General features: G+C 38.7%; 4 protein-coding genes across 5 annotated transcripts; all 4 read left to right on the forward strand.

The window, feature by feature from the left end:
• LOC109234229 (probable WRKY transcription factor 14) lies at positions 342-5,789 on the forward strand. 2 transcript variants are annotated; one of them, XR_002069166.1, is made up of 4 exons: positions 342-1,398; positions 3,342-3,482; positions 4,352-4,994; positions 5,209-5,789. XR_002069166.1 is itself a non-coding variant. In XM_019400121.1 (3 exons), exons 1-3 carry the CDS (start codon positions 740-742, stop codon positions 4,932-4,934), a joined length of 1,383 nt encoding a protein of 460 aa, XP_019255666.1. In that variant the 5' UTR covers positions 342-739; the 3' UTR covers positions 4,935-5,789. The 2 variants fall into 2 exon arrangements, 1 of the variants encoding a protein (XP_019255666.1); XM_019400121.1 differs by having other exon boundaries at positions 4,352-5,789.
• On the forward strand, positions 14,831-16,534 carry LOC109234758. Its single transcript, XM_019400820.1, has 3 exons — positions 14,831-15,115; positions 15,973-16,140; positions 16,232-16,534. Exons 1-3 carry the CDS (start codon positions 14,831-14,833, stop codon positions 16,532-16,534), a joined length of 756 nt encoding a protein of 251 aa, XP_019256365.1.
• On the forward strand, positions 16,531-16,926 carry LOC109234759. Its single transcript, XM_019400821.1, has one exon. It carries the CDS (start codon positions 16,531-16,533, stop codon positions 16,924-16,926), a length of 396 nt encoding a protein of 131 aa, XP_019256366.1.
• Positions 17,417-17,866, forward strand: LOC109234760. Its single transcript, XM_019400822.1, has one exon. It carries the CDS (start codon positions 17,417-17,419, stop codon positions 17,864-17,866), a length of 450 nt encoding a protein of 149 aa, XP_019256367.1.

A 19,350-nucleotide genomic window follows, 5' to 3' on the forward strand; every position in this document is an offset into this window, starting at 1 on the left:
TAATTTCCCAACTAATAATAAAATTACATAAATATTTATATCACATTAAAATAATTGAATTATGTATGATAATAGCTCAAAAAAATATAAATGTCCATAAGGTCAAATTAACAAAAATTGTAGAGTTAGGAAGAGAGAGAACAAAATATGTGCTAAAGTTAAAATAGCATAAACAGTTGCATTGATTTGATCCGCATGATGATGTACATGGAGGCACACATTGAAAATGAACCAGCTCAAAGCCCTAATAAGTTTAATCAAATTATTAATACTACTAGTAGTAGTAGTTGTTTAATTAATTAAAATACTCCCTTTTCTATTATACCCACTTGTTGCGTATGGAAATGAGCACTTTTATGTGAAAAGTCAGCGACCTCCCCTTTCTTCCTCTCTCTTCAGAATAACTATCAAACCATTTTCTCTCTCTCTTTCTTTGCTTTCTTGAGAAGAAGAAGAGGAGAAAACAAACAAAACAAACCATTTGTTTCAATATTCTCTGATCTTTTGCTTCTTTAATTTGCAATATTACCCACAAGAGTACAACAAGTCTTTCTTAGCCTAAATATATACAAGTGCATGTTCTTTACGTCTGTTTGGTGCAAAACATACCAAACTATTCTTTGTGGACTTTCAAAAAATAGGTCAAATCAAGAATCTGCTGCTGCTTGTTGCTGCTTAAAAATTCTTTCTCAAAGTCATACATAGAGAAAAGCTAAAATTAAGGCAATTATAGCTAGGCATGTGCAGCAAGTTCCAGCTGCAAAAAACAACCATGGAGAACAATTATCAAGGTGATTTAGCTGATATATTCCTAGGTAGTAGTGGACAAAATATAAGTGGTGCAAATAATATCACCACCACCTCTGGTGAGTCATCATCGACTGTTGCTGCTGCTGCTGTTACTGACGGATGGCTAGGTCAATTCCCTAGCCATCCGATAAATTATTCGACCTCTGGAATTGAAGAACCATCGGTTCAAGATTTTGGAGATCCGTTTTGTAACTTGAGAGATCCACTCTTCCATGATCTTGATATGATGCCTGCCTGTTCCAGCTTATTCACCTCGAACAACGACAATAACAGCAATAACAATAATAATACTAGTCTTTTTGAACCGAAAATTCTTGAGGAGACTGAAATGAAAAGTCGACCAACGGGCAATATCTTTTCAAGGATGCTTCAGATCTCTCCTACTACAAAGTTGGCCGCGGCGATGTCACCATGTAATTCTCCGATGACGGCTGCCGTAGCGTTGCAACCGTCCTCCACTGTTATTGCTGGTGGTGGTGCATTAGTTGCTAATGATGCAATTATCTCTCCTAATTCTTCTAAAACTTGCTTAGTGGAAAACTCTGGCTTGCAGATCTCATCTCCGCGAAATACGGGTATCAAACGAAGGTGAGTAAATTCTTGAAAATTAATATACTATACTTGAATTGAAAACTCTTAAGTATTATATATTTTATGTAATGCCCAGATCATAGAGTACTGCAAATTGTGTAATTTATTTGATACGAACATGATTGATGCCTAGTTTTAAGAGATTTTTATGACTTCAACTTTTTTCAATGAACAAGCAGAAGAAAGATAGAAAAATCATGTAAACAGTATTTACTACTCCTACTATGTAGCTTTTAATGAACCATATCAAACATAGGGTCCTGAGTGAACAATTAAAAAAAAAAAGAAAACCAGAATAAATTGATATGTATATATGCATGAAACCCGGGTGATATTTTCCATCAAAATTAATAAAAGCTTCTTCAATCACATACTTAGCTTTCAACTTGTTTATTTTTCTTTACTTTTTAATCCAAAAAACTACCAAGAAAGGGGCTTTTCAATTTGTGGCCATCACTTTCAGCTAGAAATATTTTCATGATTATCTCTTGTCAACAAGAAGTAGAACAGTTTTGACACGACTGAAAGTAAAGTCGATCGATTAGAAATCGATCGATCTTATAAATACCATAGATTTCATTTGATGCTTCCAAAATCTCACACTTTCCGAGCATGTTTAGGTCTCACCTATACATTTATATTTAATAGTACTAATATATATACATATAGTTGACTCATCAGGAACCTGTTAAAATTTTCAGTCAACGGTATTGAAAATGAAAAAAGATACAAATAATTCCTGCATTAGTTTGTGAAAGATTAATCCATGAAGTTGTTATGTTAGATTTCATTCACCTGCCCTTTGAAAAGGCATTAATTTACAATGACGATAATAGTGTAAAGTTGATACAAAAGGTTAGCCAAAGCTCCCCAGTCGTGCGCAGGGGCGAAGGTATATATAAGTAAAATATTAGATTTTAATGGTATATAACAAATATTGAACACCTTTTATTGGAAATTATTTTTTAATTATTTCAAGTTTGAACACCCTAGATGAAATTTCTGGTTTCGCCACTGATCGTCAAGGCCGGCTCTAACCTTACGAGTGGTAAGGCCGGTGCCTTATTTGGGGGCCCCATTTTTTTTTTTTAAAAATAATAGGTTTATAGGTGTCTAAAAAATAATATTTAGTACTTTTAATACTAAAATGTAGAGTTTTTAATATAAAAGAAAAGAAACTTCTTTATATATATAAAAATAAAGTAATAATTTGGCTTATTTAAAAATGGATAGATGAATAGTTTTCCCGACGTTTCAATTTTCCACTTTTTACTCTTTCATTAGATAACATGTAAAAATTTTACTCTCCCTTTCTTAGTTTGTCCAAGTCAATCTTTCTTTTTCCCAATCTTTTCGTAGTTTAAAAACCTCTACATATTTTTTGTCTTTCTCTTTAATATTTTTATTCACCTTCTTTCTCCAAGATTTCATTAGTTTAAGTGTTTAACAATACTTTTAAGCTTCCAATAATTCTATACTTCTATTGCTCTAAATATGTTATCTAAAATCAACAATATCTCAAGAAAGACTAAATGAGTTGGCTATTATATTAATTGAGAAGGAATTATTAGAAAAACCGATTATAAAAAGAATATTAACACATTTATATCTCAAAAAGCTAGAAGAATAGAGTTCAAATAAAAATATATCTTTTATCTTTCTTTTAAAAATTTATGCCTCATATTAAACTTTGGCTTTAGGCCCCGCATGTGCTTGAGCCGCCCGTGCGTCGACAATTGTTGAAGAATTTCTTTGGTAGGATAGGAAGCATTTTATTCTCCTTAATGAATCTACTTGGCACGAGTCAAAATTTGTTGAGCCACTGAGTTTCGAAAACTAGATGACTAGCAAAAAAAGTTGATACAAAAAGGTTTCTAGATGTATTAGGGTTTATTATGCAAAAGTGAAGTGTGTATATATATATATATTTGAATTTGCAGAAAGAGTCAGGCGAAAAAGGTGGTATGTATACCAGCACCAGCACCAGCAAACAGCAGGCAAGGTGGAGAAATAGTTCCATCAGATCTATGGGCTTGGAGAAAGTACGGTCAGAAGCCAATCAAAGGCTCCCCTTACCCAAGGTCAGTAATTACTCATACTAAGTTGAAACTACATAATTTCTGTACATCTGCACTGACAATGTTTTTTACTCTAAGAAGATTTTGTGTTTCCTTTTGTGACAAATTGGGAATTTTCTTTAGAAATCACCAATAGTTTTTTGTTGTCCGTAAACACTTCGATATCTCAACAAGCCTATCAATATAAGAGCAAATGGATTGTTTTAAGCTTCTTTGGAAATTAAGGGATAATACTACAATCATTATTGTTTTAAGTCATGGATTTAATTGTACAAATAAAAATTCCTATGATGTTCTTCTGATTAATAAAAACCCAAAGTTGTAACCATGATGCAATTCATCATTCATCTTTCATCCTCGAAAGATTTACGTGAGTAGAGTTCATTCACTTCAAAAATAATACTAATAATAATAATAATAATAATAATAATAATAATAATAATAATAATAATAATTAATGAACCAATACACTACTACTATTCTCTCTGTTCCAGTTTATGTGAATCTATTTCATTTTTTGTCCGTTTAAAAAAGAATGAACCCTTTCTAAATTTGAAAATAATTTAGCTTAAACTTATAATTCTACGCTTAACAAGAAACTTTTATAACCACACAAATATTCTAGGCCCCTTTTTGACTTGTTTGGATGACAAATTTCAAAAGTCTACATTTTTTTTCTTAAACTGCGTGCCAGCCAAACAGGTTTATATAAATTAGAATGGAGGGAGTACTATCTTCGGTCCATATTTAATATTTTTGTATACCCCTTAGGAAAGACAGTTAATCATTAGATTATATATGTTTTGTCTCAAATATGTACAGGGTCTCCACAAATTAATATTTAGAGTTTTGGTCATCTGAAATGAATGCAGGGGCTACTATAGATGCAGTAGTTCCAAGGGATGTTCAGCAAGGAAACAAGTGGAAAGGAGCAGGACAGACCCAAACATGTTAGTCATCACCTACACATCAGAGCACAACCATCCTTGGCCAACACAGAGAAATGCCCTTGCTGGTTCAACTAGGTCTCAGCCTAATAATTCCAAACACACTACTACTTCAACCTCTAAGAACAACACTAATTCAAAAGATGATGAACAAAACACTAGTACTGCTGTTTCACAAGTGAATATTTCAAAAGTGAAGGAAGAGGTGGCTGAATTACAAGACCTAAGGCATGACCATCATCATCATCAGCAACTTGCTGTGGAAATGCGTGATATCGAATTTTCTAAAGACAGTTACCAGCCAATATTACCAGACTCATCATCGAACAACTCTCACGAGGATTTCTTCGCCGATTTGGTAGAACTCGAAGCTGACCCTCTAAACCTTTTGTTCGCCAAAACTCTCTCGGAAGATATTAATGAAGCGGGACAGAAGAAGGCCATTGATGCGTTCAACTTGTACGATTGGAGTGGAAACAACAACAATAAGAGTCAAGCCGACCCATAACAAGATTCGATCAAACACAAGGAAAAAAAGAAAATAAAGAAGCAAACAAAATCTCACTTGGTACATATTCTTGACTAGTGCTATAGTTTCTTGGAAGGTCGTGAGAGCATAAGCCAAGTAAAGAGGGATTAATATCTCTTGGCTATAATTTTCCTCCTCTTTTGTTTTTTTTCTTTTCTTTTTCTGTTGTGCATTAATTTGGTCTAGCTAGCCTAGTATTGCTGCATACTGTACAAGTATCACTTTTTCATAATCTTGTCTTCTGACTTAGCAGAACAGTGAAGAGATTAGGAAAGGAAAAAGTAGGAAAAGGAGTGCTGGTTGATTGGGAGCAGGGCCTACGAGAGAGAGTCCTCCATTCCTTTTGGGAATATTAGTGGATGGGACAGAAAGCTGAGGAACAGAAGGTTTCAACAGTTAAAACAAGTACATCGTCTATCAGATCAGACATGACCAGATAGAGGCGACTGACGTGCGATGGAACTCCCATCTCTTTAGTGGGATAAATAATTGAAGCCTCCTCCCCTCATTTACCAAACGCTCCAACAAAAATGTTTATTTAGAAAGAAAGGATCATGGTTCTAATTAAATATTAATACTGAAGTTTAAAAGGAATTCTTCTTCATTTGTGACATGACAAAAGAGTTTAAGGTGGTCATGTCTGAGATTTTTTTGAGAAGATACGTTGACAAGATGCAAGCTTCGGGTTCCTCAGCTTTCTGTTTGTTAATTCCATTATTATTCTAGTTGTGTTTGTTTTGGATATTATATGTAGTTTACGAAGCTTTTGGGATAAATTAGAAGTTTTTGTTCATCCTTTTTTCCCCCCTTAAATGTATTTATAATTTCGGTCAAGCTTCTATTATACTCCCTCCGTTTTAATTTATGTGAACTCATTTGACTAGGCATAGAGTTTAAAATAAAAGAAAAGACTTTTGAACTTGTGGTGTAAAATGAGGCGTACATATTTTGTGTAGCTATAAATCTTTGCATAAAGGTAAATTATTTTCAAAAAGGGGAAGAGATCATTTTTTTAGCACGGACTAAAAAGGAAATAAGTTTACATAAATTGAAACGGAGGGATTATGTCAAAAGAAAGAAAGAAAATTCATTTTTATCATTTATGTGTAATGACTCGACCAGTTATTTTGAGTTTTAGGATCCTATTTCCCTATTTGATACTTCCTCTAGGTTCACTGATGTTTTATGACATGTGGATATGGGTGGTACAGGTCCCGAGAGGTTCCAAAGTGATTTATAATACTTAGGGATCGTTTGGTAGGATATATTAGGGAAATAATACACTATATTAGCTTTGGTATTATTAATACATTGATTGGTAGTGTTTTAAACTTATATGTAACTAATACATGTATTAGTTATACACCTTATTCAGTATTATTCTTATAAATATCAAACAATGGCATTAGCAATACTATGATTTTTAATACATGAATAAGCATGTATAAAGATAACACTTCTCTTTCAAAACCTTTAGTAAACCAAACTAAATAGCTGGAAAGAAATAAATCCATCATAACTCATCTCAGCGTTAGTAATTCCAGCGTTACTAATACACCCTATTGAGTATTATTCTTATACACCTACCAAACGACCCCTTAGTTCCTAACTAGGCATTAAGTTAAGAGAGTTGACTAAACTCAACATTTTAGATAAACGAGCTCGGATTCGTTATTTAAAGTTCCTATAAGTTCGTATGATGATTTGGACTTATACGTATCTTTGGTTTAGCAGTCATGGGGCTCAGGTGTGGTTCAAACATATCATGTGAAAGTTGAAATTTGAACAACTTAAGAAACTTCAAAAGTTCGGTTTGGACCTTAATTTCTAGTTGTGATATTTTCGTACATATTTTGACCTCTTGGATAAGTTCGTATAGTTTATATAGACTAGTTGGGATAGTTTGGAGGAGTCTCCCTCTTCATTGACATGTTTGACTTGATCATGTAATGTGCAAAGCTCCCCTATCTGTATGAAGTCATAACTTCACTTGAAATGTTTGTGTGTAATCGACTGAATACTGTATGGTCGTTGTTTTATGTTCTTGTCTTAAATTGTACTCAGTCCTCTCCCTATTGTTAATCTGAAGCTGAACCAGATCCTTAAACCTTTTGAGGTCTTTTGTTGATACTGTCTGAACATGATGGCTTGTTTAACGTTAATATTGTCAGGAATATGACTCTGTTGAGTCCTTAGGAATCCCATGTTGAAATCTGTGAATTTGTAGTCATGTTGAGAGTTTAATCATGTTCCTGATATCTTTGATAACCTCTGTAGAAATGGTTAGCCATAACTGTGTTGTCTGAATCTTTACTGGTGACCTTTAAAGTTCTAAGTAGTGTTACTAATCTCTGCATGTGTTAGTAACAAACTAAGCAGTTCACAGTTAGTTTGCCAGGGCAGGATTATCTGCATCTCTTGTGTTGTTGTCTAAATGAATCCGGTATTCCCCACTTTCTCTTTGAATTTTTTTTCTTAATGATTTGCCCCTGTAACAGTATGTTATGAGACTTCTGTTTCTCTTCTGTATGTGTTCTAATGTTAGACCTCTAGGTTTACCTAATATGTATTCTTTATTTGGTATAAAAGGTAGTCTGTGTCCTCTTATGTTATTCTCGTAGGAGCGAAAGCATTTTTTTTGTGGTAAGGGATACTATAGCACTTAGTTTACATTGAAAGTGCCTCTTTGACATTTAAACTCGTAAGAAAAATATGTTGTTAGTTGTTAAGGGTATTTGGGAATGGAGTTTAACTGTAGGTTGCGCTGCCTCCCCCCCCCCCCCCTCCGGCACAAGCATTTCACTGGGCCTTGAATCCCTTGGGAACCTTGAAGTGTCGGGAAATTCAAAGTGGGCCTCGACCTTGAGTAGAACTTCCTCCTTAGCCTTTAATTCATTGACATTTTCGATTATTTAGGGGTTTAGTGTTTAATGACAACGAAAGATTTTCAATGTAAATTATTTGTTATGTATGACTACCACATTAGTGTAATTTCCCATAGTATTTTGAATATTGATAAATTCTTGTTCCATCATTTCTTTATATACATATTTCATACATGGTTGAATATGTTGAATATATGGAGTTTGTGTCTAATGACTTTCTCTCTTTTTGGGCATGTACATCATTTGGGCTCGTTGAGTTCCTCAGGCCCAACTCCCAGCCTTGTCGCATTTTCTGGAGAGTCCAGAGTCAGCTATAGCCATATCCCTCTGCTACTGGGCCTGCCTTCTTGAGGCCCAATTTACCAAAGTCCAGTCTTGTTTCCCTCAATCCTATTTTTTTCCTATTTATCTATTGCTTCGTTAATCTAGTTTACTGCTTTCATTACCTTTTTATCTATTACCTTGTTGACTTTGTCGTATCATTGTTATCATGTATATAACACTCACATATTAGATTATATAATTTATTTTCATAACTATTTTAACATATCTATTTCAGAACTCTTTTAACATATCTCTCATTCCTCTTAAGTCTCACATCCCTTTTTACATACCCTCCCTTAGGTATATACAGTAAGCAGTACTTTTAATAGTAATTAAGCATAGTATATATAACTGATCCCTTAAAATTAGTCAAAGTTCTATGGAGCTACCTCAGGTAGATTTTAAGGGGTGCTTAACATCTTCCCCTTAGAAGAACACGAACCCTTGCCTATAATCTCACCGGTTTGCAGACCTATAAGGCAACACAACTTAGTAATTAAATAGATACCCTAGTATACCTTTAAATATTTGGTGACAACTCTCTTTCATCAATAACAGAGAAATCACAAGTTGAATCTTGTTTTGACTAGTGCAAAATAGGGTGCAACAACATGAAAACTTTGTTGGCGAAATCACACTTAGGTTCTGACCTTAGCAAACTTAGATTAAATTTGGCATTTAGATTTATTTGTACATTGCTTTGACTGTAGATAAAATTTCAATTTCATGCTTACCTACTCTATCTGTTTTTTATAATTATCATGCTTATTTCTGCTACACCCTTGTCTGTTGCTGCTTTATATACATTGTCATCATATTTCTTCCTATCGAGTGTTGGCCGTACAGTATCACATACAATGGCATGCGAGGGTTGTCTTTTACACTCCTCCGAACCTTCTTTTCAAAACTCTCTAGTTTCAGAGAATGGCTTGTCAGGTCAGCTGACATAACTTCTTGCAGCCTTCAATCCAATTCAAAAGTAGGAAACATTCTACTATGGTAAAATAGGTCATACTGCATAAACCTTAGGTGAGTCGAACCTTGGCACCGAGACACAAACCGGAAAGCCGCCCTATTGTCAACAGGTCATGCACCCAACGACATGACTTCTATGGAAAGACAAACAAATTTGACAAGACACTTAAAGATCCGAAGCAAACACTCACCCAAACATCTTTCTTTTACCCACCTCAGAAAATGGAAATCAACCGAAACATCCCTGAAATTAGCATGGTGATGGGAGCACCACATAAACTGAAATAATGGTGGAAGAATATTTTTCGGGAACACGGAGATGAGGTTCAGACGCATCTGAGGGCATTAACTGCATTGCTGAACATCCGAGCAGACAGGGTGCCCACTCGTTTGTTGATAGAATTTTGGGATCCGGCTAAGGTGGTGTTCAAATTTGCTGACTATGAGTTAGTACCAATATTGGAAGAAGTCACAAGTTTCACGGAGCTGCCGTTCAACAGAATAAAGCCAATATTACCAGTTACTATGCCTGGTTACCGGTTCTCAAATGCCTTAGGCCTTGCCAATAGTAGGAGTCTCAGAAGTGTCGAGGACGGATGGGTGAGCCTCGACTAACTGTTTAGTAAATTTGGGCACCGTGAAAGCTACGAGTGGTATTTAAGGGAGTTTCAATGTGACCAAGCGATGTGGGAGAGGCTCAGGCCCATCACTTTCTCAATGGCACTATTCGGACTATTGGTCTTCCCGCAATGAAGGGGTTGTATCAACCTCAACTTGTTATCCGTGGTTCTGGCGACCTTCTATGGCAATCTTCAAGCTACTTTGGTGCATATAGTGTTAGCTGAGATGTTGAGGGCTTTGTCTACATATGCACGAGGGTATGATTATTTTAAAGGTTGTAGCTTGCTGCTTCAGATCTGGGCTACTGAACATTTCTTCCAGCGAGAGGCCACCATCGACTACTTCATAGGCGTCAGCAATATGATCCGCAGCCACAATGAAAAAATGAGACATTGGATCTCCCCACATGGGTAAGAAGAGTGGAGGGAAACACTGACAAATATGATAGGAGAATGGATCAACTGGAAGCTATCCTAGTTAATGGAAGGGCAATCTTGAGAACTCCTCATAAATACTTCATTGAGCTGATCAGACTGGAAGGTATTCAACCATACTCACCCCTGCGGGTCCTTAGACAGTTCGGGGTGATCCAAGATGTGCCTCTATGGACAAGGATATCGCTATATGAGGATGAGTACAATGGGCAGATTCCAATTCCCAAGATAAAAAGGCTACAAGAAGAGTGGAACGACCTGGTCACAATGCCTATGGGTCAAAAATTATGGTGTACTCCTGAGTATTACGTCTTGATTAACAAGGAAGAAGAGCTAGCCCGGCCAAGCAGAGAGGGTATAGCCTGGTTAGAGGACGCGGTGGCTACTTTACAGATTTACCATGAGATCCTGCTACATTACCTTGTGACCACTTTAATGAATCGTCAGGTGGTGCCAGGATCAATTGGCCACATGTTGCCACCTGTTGAGACGATGACTAGAAGAAGATCCGCAGGAGGAGTCTAAATTCAATAATGATGAAGAGGAATTTGAGGAAGACCCGAAGGAGGAGCCAGATGAAGAGAAGGATATGGGAAACGACTCATGGGATGGTTATTAGAGTTTGTTGATTTCCCCTCTTTCCCACTTTGTACCTTTATCCCTGGTTTTCTCTTTTACTTTCCAAAACGGCAAGTTGTCCAAGCCCATGCAGTTCTATGAAATAGTGATGTAATCTTTGTTCCCACTTGTATCAGTCTGAAGTGCTTCGAATCTGAATGTGTCAAGTCTAAATGTCTGTCAAATATCTGCGAATTAGGCCTACCTCTGGCAATGAGAGGTCCTTGCGAATTCTAGGAAACGCGCTAGTTGTAATGCACAAATTATTTGCTTTATGTGACTTCTTGCTTATATAAATGAAGAAACTGACTCCTGTTCTTTTTCTTTTCTTTCTTCTTATTTTCCCTCTATTTTATTATTATCCCCAAAAAGAAAAGAAAGTTGGTTTGTGTCGACCAAAACTGGCAGAACTACCATACAACTTAACATGCTCTGGCCATAGCTGACAGGCCGAGGCAATCGGGTGGAAAAGACAACACCAGGAATAATGAACACATGGCTAGGATGGTCCATAAGATTGAGTCTTTAAGGAAAGAGGTACAGCATATCAGAGAATTGGCGCACCTGGCCGTGACAACACTTCCTCAACTGCCTCGATTCCTCTCATTGGATTCACTCCCTGACCTTTTTCCTTCCACATCATGGAAAACAACAACAACCCAACTTCAGCTCCTACCACTCAAGTCATACCTCCAGTAACCCCTGCTAACCCACCAAATCCCCCTATTCACACTCCCTATGTACCACAATAAACTCAGACATCACAAAACTAACTTATTACCACTAATGCAACTACCCCTCCTCGTGACGGAGTCACTTTCACCACTAACCAGCACATACCTGTGCCACATGCTTCCACCCATGCGCGGTACGATCCCCCTGTGTATGCTATTTTCGAACCTACCTTTATAGCACTTGTCACGATCAGGGTGCCTTATGAGATTGGCCAATATGCCGAGATGGAAAGAGAAGCTAGGTGTAAGGAAGAAGAGCTGAGTAGTTACAAATGTTGAGAAAGAAAATGAATAACCTCCAAGTTGCCCGAGGAAATGAAAGTTTGGACTACGAGGATCTGTGTAGTCATCCAGATATGGATATGCCAGCAGGGTACAAACTCCCAAAGTTCGATATCTTCGATGGTATGGGGGACCCTCAAGCACATTTAAGGGCATATTGTGACAAGTTAGTCGGAGTGGGGAGGAACGACAAGCTAATGATGAAGTTATTTATAAGAAGTTTGACGGTAGAAGCACTCACCTGGTATACTCGATAAGATCCACTAAATTGGAGAACTTGGCAAGATATGGCAGAGGACTTAATGAATTGATTTCGATTCAATACAGAGATCACTCCTCATCGTTTTGCATTGGTGAATATACACGTCGGTGAAGTTCAGAGGCCGCCAGGGCGCAACCTTCGCTGAACGACAATGAACTAACCAAGTATTTCATCAGAGCCTAGGAGTGAATATACTTTGAATATATGATGGGAATAATGGGACAAAAAATCCCTGAGCTGGTCAAGATGGGAGATTTCTTAGAAGAGGGCATAAAATCTGGTAAAGTACAATCCATGGCAGCACTGCATGTAGCCAGCAAGTCCATCCAGTCAGGGTCAATTGGTAGCGGAAAGAAGAAGAGAGATGAGGTCTCAGTAATCGTCCCTTACTACCAACCCAACTCACATCACGGAAGCACCTTTTATAACCCAAAAAACCATTCACCACTACCCACTTATGCTCCAGTCTATAATACCCAGCCATATTACCACCCTCAACCACAATACAACCTTCCTCCAACCAACAACAACCAAAACCCACAACGACTATATGCTCATTTCCAAACCAATACTCATCAAAATTGACTTGTTTATACACCACACCCTCGTCCCAACTCTGAAGAAAGGGGTCCTATTACATATACCTTGATAGTTGAGCCTCTGGACCAATTGCTCGAGAGATTGAGAAGAAAAGGATTGATACATCCAGTCAAAGGAAGGGTTCCTGAACATCTCTCCAAGTATTTTGATGCCACTAAAAGATGCGCGTACCACTCCAATGTACCTGGGCATGGTATTAAAGATTGTTTAAGTTGAAAAATGAAATTGAAACCCTGATAAAGAGCGGAGCCATTAAGTGCACTCTGCACCGCCCAATGTGAATCACAATCCACTGCCAAATCGCCAAAACCAGGGAGCTAACATGCTCACATTAGACAAAGAGTAGGAAATGCAAAAGCCGCCATGATCCCTCCTCAAAAGACTCTGATTATTACAGTACAATCGAGGCCTACAGTGACAGTTCAGACTTATCAGCAGCAACCTGCCACTGCTATAGGAGACGAAGAAGGTCAGGAGTACAAAATCATCCCATGGACATGCCAGCAAAAGGGAAAGGCCAAAATGACAGACTCTGCTGCAGCACATGGTATGACTAGATCTAGAAGATGCTACGCTCCTAAAGATGTCAATTGAAGAGACACGGGGAGAGAAAAAATTCCAAAATATAACATAACAGGCCCAAAAGTCACCGAGTTTTGGAAGAGAATGTCAAGCAAAGAGTATTCTGTGGAGGAGCAATTAAAGAACACACCACAACAAATATCAATCTTGGATCTATTAATAAGTTTCAATGGTCATAAGGATGCCCTATTGAAATTACTAAGTGGGGTAATTGTACCAAGTAATACCACTAGCGAGGCGCTAGTCGCGACAATTGGGAAAATGGTCAAAGCAAACATGATCACCTTCAGAAGAGACGAACTTCCTGTCGAAGGCGCAAGTCACAACAAGTCTCTTCATATCATTGTCAAATGGAGGGACAAAGTGGTGTCCGGGGTGTTGGTCGATGGCGGGTCAGGAGTCAATATTTGTCCGCTCTCCACCCTACGAGAGTTAGGAATTCATTTGAGGGAAGTCAAGGAAAGCCACGTAAAGAGTGAGAGGCTTTGACTGTTTGCAAAAGCATGTTTTTGGAGAAATTTATTTAGCCTTGCAGATTGGGCTGGTTGATTTTTCGGTGTTGTTTAATGTAATGGACATCTCATCTTCCCATAACTTGCTGCTGGGCAGGTCCTGGATACATATGGCAGGGGCCGTGCCATCCACTTTGCATCAATGCATGAAATTTGATGTGGATGTCAGGAGACCGTGGTTCATATCGAGTGGGGTCACTCTGCCTATTCATTGAAGGGCTAGACAGAGTTTCTTTCCATGTGGTGGAAATTATGCAGACTATTGAGATGGAGAAGACTGAACAAAACTTGGGAATGTAGTCGCTGTATAGATCCAAAATGGCTATGAGGGAGATAATGAAATATGGATACAGGCCAGGAACAGGGCTGGGAGCCAAGTCGGACAAAATCATAGAGCCAGTTGAACATAGTGGGCAGAAAGAAAGGGCTGGCATAGGATATCAACCTCCGAAAGGGAAAGCTCATACCGTTAGCTTCGAGAAAAAGGTTTTTGTGCTAGAGCATATTGCAAGTACGGGATATAGTTCAGTACCCGAAGATGATATCATCGACGGGATGGGAATGTTGTTAGTGAATATGATTGAAGAATATTTTGAAGGGACTGACATCATGACACCGACTATCAGGGATACCGAACTAGGAGAAGAGCTGCGGAATTGGACCGCTAGTCCATGTTTGGTTCTCCAAGAGTCTTGGTAGTATGGAACTGTAAAGTTTCCTTTTGAAAAGCGCATGGTCAATTGAGGCTCGCACCATGTCTGTCCTTTTTTCCATTTTCCACTTTTGAATGCTTGAGGACGTTCCTCTTTGATGAAATAAAAAATCATTTTCCTAAATATTGCAACTTTATTTGCCACTTTATTTATACTTAGCTTTCCTTTCAGTAATCAAACTGCTAAAAACCCGCGTCCACGATTATGATATGTAACGAAACCGCTAAGTGCAATGACCCGGATTATGAGGAGTACGACGAGAGCATGATGCCCGACAATCTCCCATAAGAGACCGAGAAGTTGGAGAGTCAGAAAAAGCCCAAACTCGAAGAAATGGAAGTGGTCAATCTTGGAAATGAAGAAGACGTAAAGGAAACTAGAATCAGCATTCACCTAGAAGCCGAGCAGAAGGAAAAACTGGTAGACCTGCTCCAACAGTACATCGATGTGTTTGCATGGTCCTACAATGACATGCTGGGATTAAGCACTGACACTGTCTCACATCGACTGCCCACCGATCCTACCAGACCGCCGGTCAAGCAGAAACCTAGAAAGTTCAAACCTATTTTAAGTCTGAGGATAAAGGAAGAAGTTACCAGACAGATAGAGGTGAATGTGGTAAGGGCCACAAATCATCCAAACTAGTTGGAAAACATCATCCCAGTACCCAAGAAAGACGGAAAGATCAGGATATGTGTGGACTACTGAGATCTCAACAAAGCTAGTCTAAAAGGTGATTTCCCTTTGCCAAATATCCACATCCCCATCGACAACTGTGCGAAGCATGAACTACAGTCGTTTGTGGATTGTTTCGCAGGGTACCACCAAATCTTGATGCACAAGGAAGATGCAGAGAAGAATCCCTTCACCACACCTTAGGGAGTTTATTTTTACAGAGTCATGTCGTTCGGTCTCAAGAACGCAGGTGCCACCTACATGACGGCCATGAACACTCTTTTTCACGACATGATTCATAAAGAGATCTAAGTGTATGTGGATGACGTCATCATAAAGTCTCGAAGGAGTTCAGAGCACTTGGACAACTTGAGGAAGTTTTTCGAACGCCTGTGAAGGTACGGTTTGAAGTTGAACCTAGCAAAGTGCGTGTTCGGAGTCCCTGCTAGAAAATTGTTCGGCTTCATTGTAAGCGGGAAGGGGATAGAATTGGTCCCATCAAAAATCAAGGTTATCTAGGAATTACCACCACCAAAGAGGAAGAAAGATGTCATGAGTTTCCAAGGTAGATTAAATTACATCAATCGTTTCATAGCCCGGTCCACGGTAATATGCGATTCCATCAAGTTGTTGAAGAAGGACGCTGCCGCAAAATGGGCAGAAGAGTGCCAGAAAGCCTTTGACAGAATCAAAGAGTATCTCTCAAACCCACCAGTGTTGGTTCCCCCCCAAAACCAAGGAAGTCGTTATTTCTATATTTGTTAGTCTTGGATAACGCCTTCGGCTGTGTGTTGGGGCAGCATGACGAAACTGGAAGAAAGGAGCAGGTCAGCTACTACTTAAATATGAAGTTCACGCCATACGAGGCCAAGTATACTCTGATAGAACGCAATTGTTGTGCCCTGACTTGGATTGCTCAGAAATTAAGGCATTACATGTCATCTGATATCTCGGCTCGACCCACTCAAGTACATTTTCCAGAAGCCGATGCCTACCGGAAAACTAGCTAAATGGCAAATTCTCCTTAACGCATTTGACATTGTGTACATAACTCAAAAGACTATCAAAGGAATAGCTTTAGTCGACCACCTCACAAAAAATCCATTGGATGGGGATAACGAACTGCTTACCACGTATTTCCCCGATAAAGAAGTACTATTTGCAGAAGAAGATATTGCAGAATCATACCCCGAATGGAGGATGTTTTTCGATGAAGCAGAAAACTTCAAAGGAGTAGAAATTGGGGCAGTCCTGATTTCGGAATCTGGACAGCATTATCCAGCATCGGCAAAGATAAGGTTCCCTTGTTCCAATAATATGGTTGAATATGAACCCTTGGGATCAAAATGGCAGCCAACATGAACATCAAAGAACTTTTGGTCATAGGAGATTTCGATCTGTTGATACACTTAGTCCAAGGAGAATGGTCCACCAAGAATGTCAAGATACTTCTGTACCTACACTGTGTGAAAGAGCTGTGCAAGAAGTTTACAAAGATTGAGTTCAAGCACGTCCCCAGGATTCAGAACGAGTTTGTTGACGCCCTTGCAACCCTATCATCTATGATCCAGCATCCAGACAAGAACTACATCGAATCTATCGAGGTAGAGATCAGGGATCAACATACCTATTGCTTCCATGTAAATGAAGAACCAGACGGTAAACCATGGTATCACGACATCAAGAGATTCCTTGCAACCAGAAAGTACCCGAAGAATGCTACTAATGGTCAAAACGAGCCGTCGGGAGGCTAGCAAACCATTTTTTCCTCAACAGGGAAGTCCTGTACAGGAGGACCCCAGACTTAGGTTTGTTGAGATATGTAGACACCACTGAAGCAACCAGACTATGGGAGGAAATACATGTAGGAACGTGCGGACCCCACATGATGGGTTCACATTAGCCAAGAAAATGAGCTGGATACTTTTGGATGACTATGGAAAGAGGTAGTATCTACTACGTGTAGAAGTGTCACCAGTGCCAAATTCACGGGGATTTCATCCGAGTTCCACCAACTGAGTTAAATGTAATGGGTTCACCTTGGTCGTTCACCACTTTGGGCATGGACGTGATAGGATCTATAAAGCCTGCCACATCTAATGGACATCGTTTCATCTTGGTAGCTATCAACTATTTCACCAAATGGGTCGAAGCATCTACTTACAAGGACATCACAAAAAGGCAGTGGTAGATTTTGTCTGAAACAACATCATCCACCGCAATTCCATAGCCTACAGACCACAAATGAATGGGGCAGTCGAGGCAGACAACATGAATATCAAGAGAATTCTACGAAAGATAGTGGACAATCACAGACAATGGCACGAGAAACTACCTTTTGCTTTACTGGGTTATCGAACTACCATGAGAACATCCACTGGGGCAACACCGTACATGTTGGTATACAGCACTGAAGTGGTGACACCCGCAGAGGTCGAGAGACCATCTTTAAGGGTCAGTCAAGAGGCAAAATTGGACGACGCAGAGTGGATACGGGTCAGACAGGAACAACTCATACTTATTGACAAGAAAAGAATGGATGTCGTATGTCATGGACAACTATATCAGAACAGGATGGCCAGTGCATTTAACAAGAGTGTGAAGCCCCGCCAATTCACACTGGGGCAGTTGATTTTGAAGAAAATCTTTCCCCATCAAGAAGAAGCCAAAGGAAAGTTCGCACCAAATTGGTAAGGTACTTATGTGGTTCACCGAGCACTGTCGGGTGAAGCTCTAATCTTGGCAAAAATGGATGGAAGATTGAACACGAAGCCCATCAACATAGACTCAATCAAGAGATACTATGTTTGAAGACAAATAGAGATAGGTTTTGATATATCAGAACTACGCTCAACCTAACTTCCGACAGAGGGATACGTAGGCAACCCATATAGGGTTTGGTTTCTCTCCCCCTCATTTCTCTTGTAATAGAAAAACCAAATATCACTTTTGTATGTTGCTTAGGAACTACTCCGGCTCGATTTCATCAGAAAAGGAATACGTAGGCAATTCTCATCGGATTCAGTCATCTTTAGTTATTGAACTACATTCTATCCTGATTCCACATAGATACGTAGGCTGTTTGAGTCAGACTCGGTCATTTTTTAATCTTATCATTTTGCATTTGTTGTAATCGAACTATGCTTTGACCTGATTCTATTTGAATACTTAGGCTGCCTAAGTCAGGCTCATTCATTTTCATCATATTTCATCATAATCCAAAAACTATGTTCAGACATGATTCTGTTCTGGATACGTAGGCATCCTGAAAGGGTTCGGTCATAACCTTAGGAAAAGCCTTGTAATGCAATAGTTCAAATTAGGACACAGTCATGACAACAAGCAATCGCGTTGTCGAAGCATCACGAAGGATCAAAATCAATAGGACAAAGTTTTCAGGAGGATACGCTTGCGTGTGGAGAACCTTTCATAACATGTCATAATCCGGAATGACGACATTGGCCTTAAAAAACAAGCTATTTTCAAAATGTTTTCTAAAACAAAATATACCTATACAGTAATTTATTCCATCTACCGAACTTCACGGCGCAATCATGTCCAAGGCCAGGGCAAACCAACACTGTGGTTGACACAAACCAGCTTCCTGCCCCTCCACTAAGAAATTTTCTTTGAGTGCAAGGTCGACAGGGAGTAAGGAAGCACTAAGACCATACTGGGGAAAATGACGGACCCGCCACTTGACTAAGGTTATATCTCTTCCTCCTTTACAAGATTTTTTGTGGTACAGCTAAAGCTAACTTTTAAATTATTTATAGGTACCTCAGAATCAGAAAGTTGATATGGAAAAACCTGTACATAGCAAATCGCATGCTCAATCAGTCGTAGCATCTTGTACAAAACGAATCGTCAACTTCACCAATTGAAGTCATGTATATAGCAAATCGTCTGCTCAACCAATTGGAGCACCTTATACAAAACGAGCTGTCGGCTTCACCAATTGAAGCCTTGTATATAGCAAACTGCAAACCTCTAACAAAGCATTTCGTATTGCCAATCTGTTACACCCCATATTTTCATATGTGAAAGTACGCTATAAATAAATTGATATAAGCTCGAAAATGAGATGTTACATCACGCATTTTTGTATGTTAAAGTTTCATCGTAAGTTAATCGACGTAAGTTTGGGGATGAGATTATTTTGAGATTATAAGCATTAT

The sequence above is a fragment of the Nicotiana attenuata genome, chromosome 11, assembly GCF_001879085.1.
Source record: "Nicotiana attenuata strain UT chromosome 11, NIATTr2, whole genome shotgun sequence".
Classification (NCBI taxonomy): domain Eukaryota; kingdom Viridiplantae; phylum Streptophyta; class Magnoliopsida; order Solanales; family Solanaceae; genus Nicotiana; species Nicotiana attenuata.

Bases quoted from the DNA above. Each gene is read 5' to 3' on its own strand.
- LOC109234759 (XM_019400821.1), top strand. From the start codon at position 16,531: ATGAACATCAAAGAACTTTTGGTCATAGGAGATTTCGATCTGTTGATA.
- LOC109234229 (XM_019400121.1), top strand. From the start codon at position 740: ATGTGCAGCAAGTTCCAGCTGCAAAAAACAACCATGGAGAACAATTAT. The intron at 1,399-3,341 runs GTGAGTAAATTC...TTGAATTTGCAG, and splicing joins AATACGGGTATCAAACGAAG to AAAGAGTCAGGCGAAAAAGG. The intron at 3,483-4,351 runs GTCAGTAATTAC...AAATGAATGCAG, and splicing joins AAAGGCTCCCCTTACCCAAG to GGGCTACTATAGATGCAGTA.
- LOC109234760 (XM_019400822.1), top strand. From the start codon at position 17,417: ATGAATGGGGCAGTCGAGGCAGACAACATGAATATCAAGAGAATTCTA.
- LOC109234758 (XM_019400820.1), top strand. From the start codon at position 14,831: ATGGAAGTGGTCAATCTTGGAAATGAAGAAGACGTAAAGGAAACTAGA. The intron at 15,116-15,972 runs GTAAGGGCCACA...GTGTTGGGGCAG, and splicing joins GACAGATAGAGGTGAATGTG to CATGACGAAACTGGAAGAAA. The intron at 16,141-16,231 runs GTACATTTTCCA...ATAACTCAAAAG, and splicing joins TCTCGGCTCGACCCACTCAA to ACTATCAAAGGAATAGCTTT.